We start from the raw sequence: 16,046 nt of genomic DNA, 5'->3' as shown, positions 1-16,046 counted from the left end.
TCCTGGACACAGTATTGGAGACTTTGATGTAACATTATCTCACACCATCGGTAAAAAACAAGTATAGACATTTTGCTTTATCTTTTCAACACTTGGATAGCTTCCAGCTGGATTCAAACTCCCATTTTTGAGTCAGATTGCTGAGCTAAAACCTTTCTGATTGGTCTGGAGAAGATACATCAAAAGATCGTATAATGGCACTTTGAATTTAAGGGCTTATACTTGAAAATGCATAAATATCCATATTTATTTGTGTTATTTGAGAAGATGGTGTGGTGGTGTAGTTCAGTATTGGATTATCTTAGATCCACTCTCAGTGATGAAGATCATTGGAGGACACTCTTTGTAAGACACTTTTGGAGAAAAGATAGGATATACATCGCCATCATCAACATAATCCATTGCTGGGATTGGGGTTTAGACTAACTAGGCAATCAAATCTAGTTAACACTGCAGAATAAGAATGGATTTGAAATTAAGAGCCATGGTGGTGCAGTGGTTAGAATGAAGTATTGCAGGCTAATTCTGCCAACTACCAGCAGTTCAATCGTGACCAACTCAAAATTAACTCAGCCTACCATCTTTCCAAGGTTAGTAAAATGAGAACCCAGATTGTTGGAGGCAATATAAGTTGTAAACCACTTAGAGAGGGCTGTAAAGCATTATGAAGCAGTATATAAGTCTAAGTGCTATTCCCATTGCTAAAAGTAAGCATACATCATGAAAAATGTATGAATTTTTCTAATGTATACTGTCACCAATCTCATATATATGACTGAGTAGCTTACAATTACACAATGAGAAACAAGAACTGAACAATACAATTTAAAACAATAAAAGACAATACAAAAGAATATAAAAAGCATTAAAAATGAATTTGTAGCCAAAGAATCACATCTACCAATAGAATTCAATAGAACCATTATGCTGACTCATCCATTTCCTGCATCACCATGCCTGTTGACAAAGCCACATTTTCAGGGTCATTCCAAAGATTAGTAGGGCCAGACCAATGTAATTTCTCGAGGGATGATGTTCCACAGGATGGGTGCCATGCCATGGTCTCTTCCTTGACCCTGCCAGATGACACTGTGGCTGATGGAGCCCAGAATATGCCTTCCTGCTGGATCTGATGGGATGGGTAGATGTAATGAGAATGAGGCAGTCATCCCCTTCCTTAACCCTTCCTTAAATCTTGTATCTGGAATCTCAGTTTTATGAAGAAGCATAGGTATCTGATGGAGCTAAGACTTGTAGCATAATGTTGTGACCAGTAGTGGGATTCAAGTAATTTAACAACCGGTTCTCTACCCTAATGAATTCTTCCAACAACCAGTTTTCCAAATTGCTCAGAAAGTTAACAACGGGTTCTCCCAAAATGGTGCAAACTGGCTGAATCCCACCACTGGTCATGACACTTGTCATTTTGGCACTAATGTACTGTAATTAGGAATTGATGCCTATGTGAGATATTGAGCACAGTTGTATTACTTACAAAACATATGCTTATACTTGTTAAAAGCTAAGATTTTTATAAGAAATAAAAGTTCAATTTGAAAAATATGGACTTGTATATTTGCTGCTATAGTTTTATTGAAAAGGTGGAATGTTGGACTACAACTCAACAAATCTAGGGTAATAATTTATTTCAGTCTTTAAGATGCCACAAGACTCTTGTGCTGGCTGCAATGGCTTAAAATGTCTCTGACAACAGGTGTGAGATAAGCACATTGGAATCTGGCTCAGCTTTTGACAACTGCATGGATAAATGTTAGCCATCTTGACCTATTATAATAGGTATAGCTCTTCAAAAGGCATTCCTTGACCTTAAACATTCTTAACCCTATCTATCCACTTATTTGTAATTGTCATTACTTCCCTCAGCCTTGCCAACTAGATTGCTCTATTTCATTATCTATTTTCATCTCATGTCTGAAATATGTGAAGTTCTTTTTGCTGCTCATTGTCTGAAAGGAGCAATGAATTTTATTTAGCCCAAGTCTGATCTAACAGTTCTCCTTGCAGACTGTAATACCTTTAAACCCTGACTCAAGTTTCATAACTCTTAAGACATCACTACTAGAAAGATCATCACTTTCATCACTCTGATGTCTGTTGTCACAGAAATATGTTTAACCTCCACGATCTTAACTATGTCATTGTCCGAATCCATCCTCTAGGGTCAAGGTAACGTTGGCCAAAGCTAGCAATGCTAAAATGGTTTATTTTTAAAAAAAATATTTAAAAATATTTTAAAAATAATTTATTTTTATTGTTTTCATGACCGCTGCTTCTTAGAAGAAGAAAAAAGACCATTGCAATTATACAAAGCAAGTGTGTTTCAAATCAGTTTGACTGGAAAAGCCAATAAAGGTTCAGAGACTCAAGGCTCGCCATCAGATGTTTGCTCAGAAAAATTACTTGAGCGCAATGGGCATTACTCCAAGCGTGGTTTGTTGCAGCGCTGCCATCTAGAGGAACCCGGAAGGTGTATATATCGGTGGGTTACTCCAGGATGCAAAGCGTACCGTAAAATGATTGTACTGGAGGAGGTGGGAAGCGTAGCGCTGCCGCTAGTGTTCAGACAAAACCGTGTCTGCAGAATGCTTTATTAAGTCATATAACTTAAGCATTACATATTTCATAATATATTTATATATTGCACGTGTGTGTGTGTACATGTGCGTATAATATATTCCATGTACACGCATTCTCCTAGCATCAGAGGTCTTCAAACTTGGCAGCTTTTAAGACTTGTGGACTTCAACTCCCAGAATTCTCCAGCCAGCTATGCTATGCTGGAGAATTCTGGGAGTTGAAGTCCACAAGTCTTAAAGCTGGCAAGTTTGAAGACCGTCCTAGCCGAAGAGTAGGGCATATCTGTAAACCACAACTTCCAGCATCCCTCGCTTTTTCGCCGGACCTGCCGGGAGTTGGAGTTTCAAGGCGCTTCTGAGGTGACGGGGGTTTCCCGTGGTCGCCCCACGCTAGTCCTTCCTCTTCCTTGAAAACGTTGTCTCTCAGCCGAGGCGACGGAACAGGGGGAGGGGGAAAGGCGCGCGCTTGCGCGAATGACGTTGACGTCGCCGCCGGGTTCGGTGTCACGGGTTTCTGCGTGAAGGAGGCGGAGCTCTGGAGGAGGAAAAAAAAAACTGGAGGGGGCAGGGAGAGTGGAAGGTCTGGCTGAATAAGGTGACGGCCGCGGGGTGGGGGGGGCAATTGTGATATCCTTCCCCCTGCCCCTCGCCCGCGGGAGGGTCCTTCAGCCGCCGCGTCTTCTCTGCCTCCGTCCCCCCCCTCGCAACCTGCAGCTTTCGCTTTCCTGTGGGGCGAGGGGCCGCCGGGCCTGCTCCCCGTCTCCCCCTTTCAACGCCATCCTCCCGTCTTCACCTGGCAGGGCCAAGGAGCATCTCGGGTCTCCGGTGAAAATCGAGAACCTGAACCACCACTCTTCTCCCTCGGCGGCTTGGGCCCGGAGCCTCCAATCCGGGGGAATTCTCCACCTCCCTTTCTCCACACCCCCCATCCCTACCCCCACCCCCACTCGCGCGCCTTAATTCTGCCCCACAGGTACGTTGGGGGGTGCGCGCGCGCGCGTATGTGTATGTGTACGCGCGCGGTGGGGGGGGGGCGGGTGCGCGCGACGAGCTGCGGTGGGGAGGGGGGGGGCGCACCGATTCCGGCGCCTGTTGAAAAAGTGTGTGTGTGTGTATGTGGGGGGGGGGGTTAGAAGCAAAGCAGACGGCCTGGGGAGGTTGGTGCGCTGAGGGGGGCTCCAAGGATGGTTGTTTTATGGGCTGTCGCCGCTTTCCGCAGGTATCGGTTTTGGATTACAGGAGCGACCGCGGAGTTCTGAGGGTAGGAAGTCGCTTGAGTTGTGATTTGAGGGGAAAAGATTTGAGGGGAAGAAAGATCGAGGTTCGCTTGCGTTGCTTGAAAAGAAAGGAGAAGGGGGCTACATGAGCTGGCTGACTTGTACTTGAGGTGGGTGGGGGGTGTTTGGTATGAGGAAGCAGTCCTGCTTTGCTCACTCCCAGCGTCTTTCTCAATAAATATAGGTGTCAAAAGTCCTGCCCAGGTATGTCTTGCACGTACGTTTTTTTATGTCTCATAATTGAGATCAAACTCTGCTACTAAATGGAGGAGAAAGCAATATCGGTATAATGCTTGGCTGTCAACAGTTAATAATTGTATATAAGTGGCCCTATTTATAGGGGAACCACATTTTGTTTTGGAAATGCCCTGCATGTTTTCCCTGCCTCCAGTGTCCTGCTGATTTATACATAATATATTCTGAGAGAATTGTGGGCTGTTGTACCAAGAAATAACGATTTTTAATGTTTGATTATCTGCAGTTGCCTCTTGAAAAAACGCCTTTGGTTATGGGCAGGTGGTTTTGAGTATTTGAGGAAGACTGTTTAATCCATCACGAAAGAAGATGGAATTCAATTTATTAATTTAAAAACAAGATATAGAAACAGATTAAAATTAAGGCTCAACAGTGTTATAAACTACTGTGAAAGATATTTTGGGTGTATAATGGAGATTATCCATGAGAACTGTACTCGGGTCGATTTGATGGTGATTTTGACTAATAAAGTTTCACTGAGTGATTTTGGAAAACAGATTACAAGTAGAAAAGGTTATATTTGCTTTGTGACATGATACTGCCAGTGAATACTGGTTTTATATAATTTGTGCTATTTGTGATTTGTGCTTTTAAGTGCTTTTCTCCATGTATTATTTGAAGCATACAGTCTCCGGAGACAACTGCTTGATAGATTGTCCCCAGATTTAGGAGTGTTGCCCATCATTGCATATTTGTAAATGGAAAAGAGAACACTGGGTTTCTTTTGCCGTGTGTTGTGAAATGTGGAAATACATGCAAGGAATTTCTCTGGCTTCCGCTTTTGCTTGGCAAGCAAATTCTTCCAAGTTTGCCATAACATTGTGGGTTTGAGGATCAAAGTCTAGAGATGCTGACCACATTTTAAAGATATTTATATTTCAGGTTCCTTTCTCATACTCTCATAGTAAAAGAGACTACTAGAAGCTCAGTTTAAGATTTTTTAAAAAAAGTATACCTAGGAAAATTAGTTTAAAAATTACATGTTGATACACTTTTGATACCTGGAATAAATATGCAAACAGTATCTACACTTCATAACGTGCACTTTAACATAGGTGGTTTTTTTATCAAGTAACTTAGTCTTCATAGATTAGCCTATAAAGTAATTGATACGGGTTTTGGTAATTATAAGTAGGCCTATACAAGCTGGTAGCTCTTTAGAAGGGCTTCCCCTGCCAGATTGTAACATTCAATTGTTTTACAAGAACAGTACAATCCTCAGATAATCAGGCCATAAATTGTTTTATAGGTTAAACCAGCATGTGAAATTTAGTCCAGAAAGCAGTCAGTAGCTACCAGAGATCTTTTAATAAGTATGCAATGTGATATTAGCTTTTTAGCTTTTTAAGTGTAAATTGGGTTTTAATTGGATTGTTTTAAATTGTGGGCCAAAGTTGTATAATTCTTTTAATTGATTTTAAATTTTGTATTGGTATGTTTTTTATCTTTGGCTGCGCACCACCCTGAGTCCAACAGGAGAAGGGTGGTATATAAATTGAATTAATAATAATAATAATAATAATAATAATAATAATAATAATAATAATACGGTCTAGGTATAGCTAAGCAGTTACCATATTTTACTGCAAAAATTTCAGTGCTCTTTGAGGAGAGTTCTTTGTAGTAGTCCTTGTGTAAGCAGGGTATAGGTAACTGTTATATAATCAGATTGGCCCACAAATGGGCACACATATAATTGTTTAAGGCCCTCTCTCCTCATTACTCTCCTAGAATAGAGTAAGATGAAAGCATCCTAAATCTTTCTTTGCAAAATGTAAGTTCTTTCAGAGCAGGTGGCATCCCAGATAGAAAAAAAGCCAGTAGCTTTTTACTAATCAGCAATATTTCTGCCCAACTTGCACTAATTTATTCTTTTGAAGTCCATTATCAGATTTAGGCAATATTCAAGATAACTTTTTAATAGTTAGGAGAAAAAGAGCAATAATGTTGAGCATTCAAACAAGGAAGTATTTGGCTTATACAAATAGTCCTCAATTTACGACCACAATTGGGACCAGAATTTCTGTTGTTAAGCAAGATAGTTGTTAAGCAAGTTGCACCCAATTTTATCATCTGTTTTGCAACAATTCTTAAACGATTCAATGTAGCTGTTAAGTGAATCATGTGGTCGTTAAGCAAATCCAGCTTTCCCCTTGGCTTTGCTTGTCAGAAGCCATATGGAACGTCACAAACAGCGATCACATGACCCTGGGATGCTGCAACCATCATAAATAAATGTCATAAGAGTGTGGATTGGTCATAAGTCACTTTTTTAAGTGATGTAACTTTGAACAGTTGCTAAATGAATGTAAGTCTAGGATTACATGTGATGTGAGGTTACTTTACTTACCAGTATGGAGGTTCCTTTGGCAAAGATCCCCTAACACTTCACCTGCCTACCCTGGATATGACAGTGACACAAACTAAGAATCATGTTGGCTTGGATGTCACCTGGATTAATAAGGTCCGCATCAGATATTGGAGAACCAGGACAATCTGACCATAAATGGGCTATTGGATTAAGCCATACATGGACAATAGAAGAGAACCTGAAATTGGTGGAATGCTACTACAACAGTAGACCTGATGAGATAGGATGTATGAAACATATCAGGGAACTATGGAAGGACAGAAGACCTACATATACACTAATTGAGAAATAGCTAGTTATCCAATGCTTCAGCATAAGAGAAAGCTGCTCTCACAACTTGAGGTGGATGAATTATACATTACAACCCTGATTCAAGAAGACCTAGAAGAAGAATTGGATGTGCAGCCAATACTTGAACCTAGAATGTCACTTCCACCTCCTCCATTATAAAGCACAGCAGTAGATATGAGGCATAAGAGGATAAACTAGTGACAGTTGAGACCAGTTATCAAGGCTCGGTGGAAAAATAATACCAGATAGTATGCTAGAGCAGGAGTCCCCAGCCCCTAGTCTGCAGCCTGGTACCAGGTTGTGGCCCATTGAGAACCAGGCTGTACAAGTGGGGGGCAAACATACAAAACATGCGTGCAAAGCTCCAGTTATGCAAATGGCACATGCTCATGCAAAACCATCCTCTCTCACCCCTTCCTGCTGTCACCATTAGTCCATGGAGCCGGAAAGCTTGGGGACCACTATGCTAGAGGATGCCAATAGATCCCTCATGGCAATCCCTACTACCACCATATCTCAAACCAACTGAACTGTTATATACTACATAATTGTTTCAAGCTCCATTTTATATTATAAAATATGATTGAATCATGTTAAAATATATATTCCATATTTGTATGCTTATATTTTCTGTGAGTATTCGGAACAAGTCTCTTGCAACGTTAACTCTGTACATTAAAACAGCAAATATGGTATGCAATTTTTGTATTCAAGTCTTCTTTTTCATCCTAAACGATATCTGCTAAACAGATATATCTTACTTACGAGAATATCCTTTGCATATTTTTATGATTTGGAGTAAGCTGCAAGACATTATCCTGACTTTCTTCTATATTACTTCTTCCTTATTGATGTAGTAGCACAACTGAAAATGAAGCCAACACAATTAGCTTACTCCTGCTTACCTTAGTCAAAAGTAAAAGAGTAAAAATAAAAGAGCTTTATGTTTATAGCATCCTTCCCCAACTTGGTGCCTGGCAGCTGAAAACTGGCAGAGATTTCTGGAAGTTAATGGTCCTAAGATTTTGGAGAACTATTTCACATATTGATCTTGGTAAAAGTTCATGATGATGTGACTTGCCAGTTATCACATGACCTCACAGTACACTTGATTATGTACAGTATGAACAAATCATAAGCATTACATTCATTCTTTAATATAATTGGAAGACATTTATAGTTTTCTCTTCCACTTAATGACAATTTATTGTTATCCAGATAAAGCACTATGGTAAAACTCAATTATGGTTACTCTTAGAAAATCAAGTATTATGGTTTGAAACTAGGCTTAGTTATCCTGGTTTATTTTTATGACCGTTGCAGTATCCAGGAATCATGTGACCTTCTGACAAGCAAAGTCAATGGAGAAGTCAGATTCACTTAACAACAATGTTATTAACAATTGCAGTGATTCACTTAACAACTGTGGCAAGAAAGGTTGTAAAATGGGGCAAAACTCAACAAATGTTTTAGTTAGCAACATCAATTTTGGGCTCAATTGTGGTCAGAAGTCAAGGACTGTGTGTGTGTGTGTGTGTGTGTGTGTGTATATACAGTGCATTCAGAAAGTATTCAAACCCCCTTCATGTTTGTCAATTTTGTTATGCTGCAGCCTGATTCTACAGTTGTTGAAATTCATTTTTTCTCATTAATCTCATCAATACCCCATAATGACAATAAAAACAGAATTTTAGAAATGTCTACATTTATTAAAAAGAAAAAAATTGAAATATTACATTGGCATCAATATTTAGACCCTTCACTCACTACTTTGTTGAAGCACCTTTGACAGCAATTACAGCCTTGAGTTGTTTTGGGTATGACGTGACAAGCTTTGCAGACCTGGATTGGGGGATTTTTTGCCATTCTTCCTTGCAAATCCTGTGAAGTTCAGTAAGGTTGGATGGTGACCGTCAGTAGAAAGCCATTTTCAGGTTCCTCCAGAGATGTTCAATAAGGTTCAAGTCAGGGCTCTGGCTGGGCCACTCTAGGACATTCACAGAGTTGTCCCTCAGTCACTCCTGTGTTGTCTTTGTTGTGTGCTTAGGATTGTTGTCATGTTGAAAAGTGAACCTCCGACCCAATCTGAGGTCCTGAGCACTGTGGAACAGGTTTTCATTGAGGATAACCCTGTACTTCCTCCATTCAGCTTTCCCTCGACTTTGACCAGTCTCCGTCCCTACTGCTAAAAAACACCCCCTTAGCATGATGCTGCCACCACTATGCTTTACTTTTGGGATGATATTGGACAGGTGTTGAGCGGTGCCTGGTTTCCTCCAAACATGACATTTAGAACTGAGGTCAAACAGTTTAATCTTGGTTTCATCAGACCAGAGAATCTTATTCCTCACAATCTCCTTCAAGTGTTTTTTTTGCAAACTCCAAGTGAGCTTTCATGTGTTTTGCACTGAGGAGAGGCTTCTGTCTAGTCACTTGGCCATAAAGCCCAGATCGTTGGAGGGCTGCAGTGATGGTTGTTCTGGAACATTGTCCCATCTCCACCAGGATCTCTGGAGCTCAGTCAGAATGACCATCAGGTTCTTGGTCACCACTCTTACTAAGGCTCTTCTCCTCCGATTGGTCAGTTTGACGGGGCGACCAGTTCTTGGAAGAGCCCTGGTTGTGCCAGACTTCTTCCATTTGAGAATTATGGAGGCTCTTAGGAACCTTCAGTGCAGCAGGAATTTTTTTGTAGCCTTCCTCAGATTTGTGCCTTGCAATAATCCTGTCTCTGTGCTCTGCAGGTAATTCCTTCGACCTCTGGCTTTTGGTCTGCTACAGTATGCATTGTCAGCTGTGAGGCTTTCTTTAGAGAGGGATGTGCCTTTCCAAATGATGTCCAATCAATTTAATTTAACTCAGGTAGACTCCAATCAATGTGTAGAATCAGGCTGCAGCATAACAAAAGTGACAAAACTGAAGGGGTCTGAATACTTTCTGAAAGCACTGTGTATGTATGTGTATATATGTGTAGTATATGCATATTGTATATGCATATTGTATGTGTAGTATATGCATATTGTATATGCTATAATTTGTGATAAATTATGATTAATATTAGTTTCATCAAGTCATGTGAATTGGTTGTTAAGTGAGGACTACCTGTACTAAGCGAATTTATTATTTTTTTTAAGTATGTCTACCTAGTGGTAAAAAACAGAAAGGTAAGAAATTGGCAGACTTTCCTGGCAGTGAGTGCTGCCACTGTATTTCTTGGGCTTGTGTGCTGCCTGGAGTTGCAACTCCAATGCTGACTTTAATGCTTAGACATGTTTATATGGATAACACCAGAGCTTTAAGAGGCACCCATGACACTTCTGATTGAGCGAGCAAGCAAATAGGCAACCAGTGGAAGGATATCTAGGGTGAGGAAAAACATTTTTTTGATCTTCTGGTGCCTGAATAGCTCTCTCTGACAAATTAAAGTTTTCAGATTGACTTTAAAGAAAGACGGATGTACAGTGCATTACATTATTACAATAATTCAGTCTGAAAATAATGAGGGCATGGAAAACTGATGCCAACTCTACCTGATGTCTGGTAAGACCTTGTTCAGAGATTTGGGGGTTCCTCTTTTAAACACCTGTTTATTATATGTCAGTTTGCTTGGCCTCTTTGCTTATGAGGTGAAACATCTTTGAAACTTAGATTTTTTATTTGCCAAGTAGAAAGTCCCTGGTGGCAGTTTTGATTCCTTGATATTCATATAGTGCTTTAATTGAACTGTGACCATGGTCAATTTCCTTATCTGAGTGGATTTCCACTGTGGCATTGCAAATACATATTTCAGCAAATACAAGAATTTTAATTGATATTATTGTTTTTGCCTACAATCTACAAGATATGAAAAATTAGTAAGTGGACTGAGAAAAAACTAATTCTGTACAATTTACATTAGAAAAAGCTTTCTCAAGAAAGTGTAGTCTATTTCAGAAAAGGTGACTATTGAATTAAACTACAGTTTGCTTAACCATAATTTGCTGAGTAAACCACAGACTGCTACGTGATAAATGATAGTTTATACATTACTATAGCTAGGTTCAAACATTATACTAAACCAAAACTAATAATACCACAATTAGCAAACAAATTGTTTATTAACTTTATTATGCAAGTGCCTCCACTAGTTTGTTTAATAATGCATATGGAATATAATATGAAATTAAGTAAATATTGGTTCACAATTCAGTTATATGTGTAGTTGCATTACTTTTTTATTTTACTGAAAGATGTTTTTAATATAACTGATATTTTGAGTAAAGTAGCACTCAAGATTTAATTCAGTTTTTATGTCACTAAATCTATAAAGACTTGCAGTAGTACATAAATTCAATGATGAAAATATCTGCAGTAAGCATAACCAAATCAAATGTTGTAAGCCACATAAGTAATCAAGTCAAATAAGCTGTAATAATAAAATGGTTGAAGTAACCATGTAAACAAAGGCTCACAGTACACAAATGAATAAACATGTTGACATAATAAATAAATGGGTTAATTATAATCTCAGAGATGCATATAAATAACCTCGTATCACAGTTCAACCACTCAGCCATTCTGAAATAGCTTGATTTTCACTGCTTTCTGGAAGGTATTGTGTGCCCCCTCTAATGTCCAGAGGAAGACTGTTCCATTGGTGCCATTGTGGTAAATTATTCTCTGGATCCCAATCTTTTTGGCAATAGGGATCAGTTTCATGGAAGACAATTTTTCCACAGACCAGGGTCGGGGGAGGTGGGGAGAGCATGCAACTGAGATCCCACACATGTGCAGTTTACAGTAGGGTTCGCACATCTGCTGCTCACCTCTAGCTGTGTGGCCCAGTTCCTAACAGTACCGTTCTGCAACCTGGGGTTTGGGGACTCCTGCTCTACTGGTTTAATTCCTCCTGATTTTACAGAGGTATAGGATAGTTAAGACCTTCTCCCAACATAAGTGGGTAAATTCTTATTGAAAAACATGGTCCTGAACATACCACAAATGGCTAAATGGAGCAGCTTCTAAAGACTATCCAGAAAAAATAAAATTAGTACAGAATATGGCAGCGCCATTGCTGCAGGTGTTAACTCCAGGAGTGTATTATACTTGTCCACTAGGCTCTGCATTAGTTGCTGAAAAGCTGTATAAGTGCAATTCAGAGTACTAGTATTAACCTATAAAGCTGTGTATGGTTGGCACTAGGGTATCTTCAGGATTGACACCTCCAAATAGCAACAGCTTATCACAGAAGAAACTCCTACTTACTCCACATTTTAGAGTGATAAACGTGGCCAGGTGCTTTTCTATTAGATAACCAATAATGTGAATAGTCTCCCTGTAAATATTAGATTAACCTTCGCCTTAATGCTTTTCCACAAAGAAGATAAGGTTGGATTATTCAGCAGGGCCTTTGGGAATAAATAATTTTCACTGTAATTTTATTAAATCTTATTTGTTTTGTTTTGTTTTGTTTTGTTTTGTTTTGTTTTGTTTTGTTTTATTTATTTATTTATTTATTTATTTATTTATTTATTTATTTATTTATTTATTTATTCAAATTTCTATACCGCCCTTCTCCTTTCGGACTCAGGGCGGTGAACAGCCAAGATAAAAACATCTATACAAAACATCACAGTTAAAAAATAAAGTTAAAATAATTTATAAATTTGGCCCATAATTTAAAACTTGTCAATTAAAATCAATACTAAAATTTTAAAACTAACCCTAAAATCAAGACAGACCGGCTAACTGGAAAAAATGAGTTTTTAGGGCCCGACGAAAAATCCGAAGATCACTCGTATCTCTGGGGGTAGATTGTTCCATAGGGTAGGTGCCACCACAGAGAAGGCTCTCCTCCTGGGGGTCGTCAGCCGGCATTGTCTGGCCGACGGCACCCTGAAGAGGCCCTCTCTGTGGGAGCGAACCGGCCGGTGGGAGGCTATTGGTGGCAGAAAGCGGTCCCGTAAGTACCCTGGCCCTAAGCCATGGAGCGCTTTAAAGGTGATCACCAACACCTTGAAGCGCACCCGGAAGTCCACCGGAAGCCAATGCAGCTCGCGCAGGAGAGGAGTCACATGGGAGCGCCCCGTCGCTCCCATAATCCCCCGCGCAGCCGCATTCTGCACCATTATGTCCCGCATTCTGCACGCATTATGTCCCGCCTTATTATCCTTTTCTTTATAAAAAAACTCAAGGTGGCAAACATACCTAACTATCTCTACCTCCTATTTTTCCCACAACAACCTTGTAATGTGGGTTGGGCTGAGAGAGAGTGACTTTCAGAGATGTGTGTGTGTGTGTGTGTGTGTGTGTGTGTGTGTAAAACTGGCACTGAAAAGATACATGACGTAAAATATTTTAAAATGCACAATATAAGATAGGAATAAACAGTTCATGTGTTGCATATGATCTTTAAGGTAATTCTATTCAAGCAACTTATTTCTTTGATCAGTTCTGGATTACCCTGATCTTCTAAATCAGGGATAAACAACTTAGGATCCTCTACAAGATCTGAGTCATATGTCCCATAATCCCTTATCATAACCATTTTGGCAATGTGCTTTATTGGTGTTAAAGTCCAACTGCAAATGTTTTAAAACAGCAGTCTGTGGTGAATATGTTTGAAAGTATGAATGTTTATGAGCGAGAAGGAGGAGAATTACTCTTCCTTTTATAATAGTTAATTGGTATTACAGCAGCCATTTTGTAAGCATTTTTATACAAAATCAGCTTTTCTCGTAGAACTGGACAAACCATTCCATGGTATGCTTTATGAATCACTCCTCAGAACCTCCTTTTTAAAATGACAAGATAGTCTTAACTATTGAAGAATTGGTATGATTCTTTCACAGTTCCTTCAGTCTAAGCATGCTGCTTCTTTGAACAGTATAGCTTGAATGTTCTTCTGACCACAGGGTTTAAAGGGGTGTTAACAAAGAATTCTTAAGAGTGGCAGTCATGTATTATACTGGTTGCTTATTTGAGATCTTCACATTGAGCAGGGTTTTCTAATTGCAGTGCAGCAACTAAGCATGGCTGGAGGATAATTTCCTTCCTTCCGCTATTTGAAAATTGCAAATCAGTGATTTGAGATACATCCAGAACAAATAAGCAAACATTATTATTATCAAATTAAAAATAGCCAGCTATTTCCTTGATGCCGGAATAAAATTAATGTTGATGTTAGTCTGGCTTCCCAAAGAAGAATATTCTATAGTTTTAGTACCACACTTGAAACATACTTTTCTCCTTCATGCAAATTTATGATGGACACTTTTTTTGGTGGGCTCCAGGAGAAGAACCTTTTCTGCCTTGGCCTCCACCCTTTGGGACATCTTGCCACCAGAGGTGAGATTTGCCTACTCTCTTCTGACCTTCAAGAAAAGCCTTAAAACCTGACTATGCCAGTTGGCATAGGACCTTGAAGGAGTAGCCTTAAACTGGGGGTGGTTGGTGCAGTAACAGTAAAGGTGCCATGCTGTTCTGCTCCAAACCCATAATTGTTTTAAAATCCTTTGCAATTTTAATTTGCTTTTATATTTATAATTGTTTTTATGTCTCTGTTTTTTATACATTGTAAGCCGCCAGAGTTCTCTCAAACAATGAGATGGGTGGCGTACAAATTTCATAAATAATAAACCAGATAGTGTTCCATCCAGTTGCTGTTATCTTCTTGAAAGTCAACCAATGCATATGGTAAATTTTAGTCATCTTAAGAGGATTTATTTATTTATTTATAAGGTTTATAAGCCTGCCTAACTCAAATAGCATGACTCTGGGTAGTGCACTGCATAAACAACAATAAATTAAAAAATAAGAAAAAAAAACCATATAACAATAAATGAACAATATATAAATGTAAAATGGTGAAGAATCAAAACAAAACAATTATAGTGGGACTCCCATTCTATAAGCACCATAGAAGACCTGCGGGAAGAGGCAGGTCTTAACAGTTTTCCTAAAGGCAAGAAGAGTTGAGAATTGCATATTGGTGTGTGTCTGTGGGCTGGGTGGTGGTGGTGGTAACAGGTATGTTTCCTAGGTCACATAAGATAATAATGGCAAGATTTAAAATAAGGATCCTGGAACACAATCTATTGTGGCCATTTTCTCCGTAATCAGGAATTGCTGGGTTTGGTGAACCCAACCAAGATTGATCAAAAGCTGTATTGGTTAAGATGATTTATAGATGATATACCTGCTTTTCAAAGACGAATTCAACATCATCTGGGCTATGACACTTTTATCATACCTGTCTCATTTCATTTTCATTTATCTTTTTCTTCTTTAGGCAATAAAAGAATTCTAATGGGAGCACTGTTCTGAAATTCGGTTTTGCTGGATGCCATTATGGGTGAGTTCCAAACATATGCCTGAGACTGAATTTAAATAGTAAATGATGAGTAATATTCAAACTCAATGGGAGTTTTTAAAAATCACATAAACACATGAATAGAATAAAATGCAATTGTTGCTGAAAGAAAATATAAATGAAGGAAGGAACACTACCAGAATTACTATCTAATATCAAGCTGTTGAGATCTATATTATGAATGCTCTTAAAGTTACAATGCAAACTATCCTTAGATTCTATTCACGCTTCTTAATTTGATTAATTTTTTATGATTTTTAAAAACTTAGTTTGACAAGTATATTTCCTTGTTTCATTATTATTTAAATAGATGAACAGCAAGCTTTGAATTCAATCATGCAGGATTTGGCAGTTCTTCATAAGGCAAGTCGTCCTGCTTTGCCGCTTCAAGAAATGGGAAAGGGAAAGTTAACTTCACCCAAAAAACAGGTAATCATCTAATGTGTTTGCCCAGCACAGTGAAGATTTTTTGCCTATAATTTTTGCAAAAAATTACAGATTTTAAACATACGTACTGTATATGCTACCCTGTTTCCCCCTAAATAAGACATCCCCTGATAATAAGTCGAATGGGGGTTTTGAGTGCATGGCAATAAGGCCAAGCGCTTATTTCAGGGTTAAAAAAAATATAAGACGGTCTTATTTTCGGGGAAACATGGTAGTTTATTTTCTGTGTGTTCCTGTGTGTTCTAGTATAACTAATAATGCTTCAAAAGACTGGAAAAGATTCATATACAATCCTTACCTTCAGATACATATTTTTATAAGCTTGTGGAAAAGACATCTTTATCAATGCCACTGATACTATAAATAAGTTTATATAATTCTCTTACAGAATGATGTACGAGTCAAATTTGAACATCGAGGAGAAAAAAGGTAAACAATTCATTTTAGCGAATTTCTGT

The 16,046-nt window shown here is 38.8% G+C and overlaps 1 protein-coding gene across 1 annotated transcript in view; it reads left to right on the top strand.

Annotated features, from left to right (window-relative positions):
* The first annotated feature begins 3,126 nt into the window (after positions 1 to 3,126).
* The window catches only part of MAP3K2 (mitogen-activated protein kinase kinase kinase 2), a 28,501-nt gene continuing 15,581 nt past the window's right edge, over positions 3,127 to 16,046 (top strand). The window contains exons 1-4 of the mRNA XM_070957109.1: positions 3,127 to 3,192; positions 15,061 to 15,123; positions 15,452 to 15,570; positions 15,977 to 16,017. Of these exons, the coding sequence (XP_070813210.1) occupies positions 15,120 to 15,123; positions 15,452 to 15,570; positions 15,977 to 16,017 (164 nt within the window). The 5' untranslated portion in view covers positions 3,127 to 3,192; positions 15,061 to 15,119. The remainder of the gene's footprint in view (positions 3,193 to 15,060; positions 15,124 to 15,451; positions 15,571 to 15,976; positions 16,018 to 16,046) is intronic.

The sequence above is a fragment of the Pituophis catenifer genome, unplaced genomic scaffold (genome assembly GCF_029215685.1).
Source record: "Pituophis catenifer annectens isolate HBS135680 unplaced genomic scaffold, rPitCat1.0.hap2 SCAF_1, whole genome shotgun sequence".
NCBI classification, from domain to species: Eukaryota; Metazoa; Chordata; class Lepidosauria; order Squamata; family Colubridae; genus Pituophis; species Pituophis catenifer.
The sequence above is the reverse complement of the archived record's forward strand: the minus strand, read 5'-3'. Positions and strand labels throughout refer to the sequence as shown.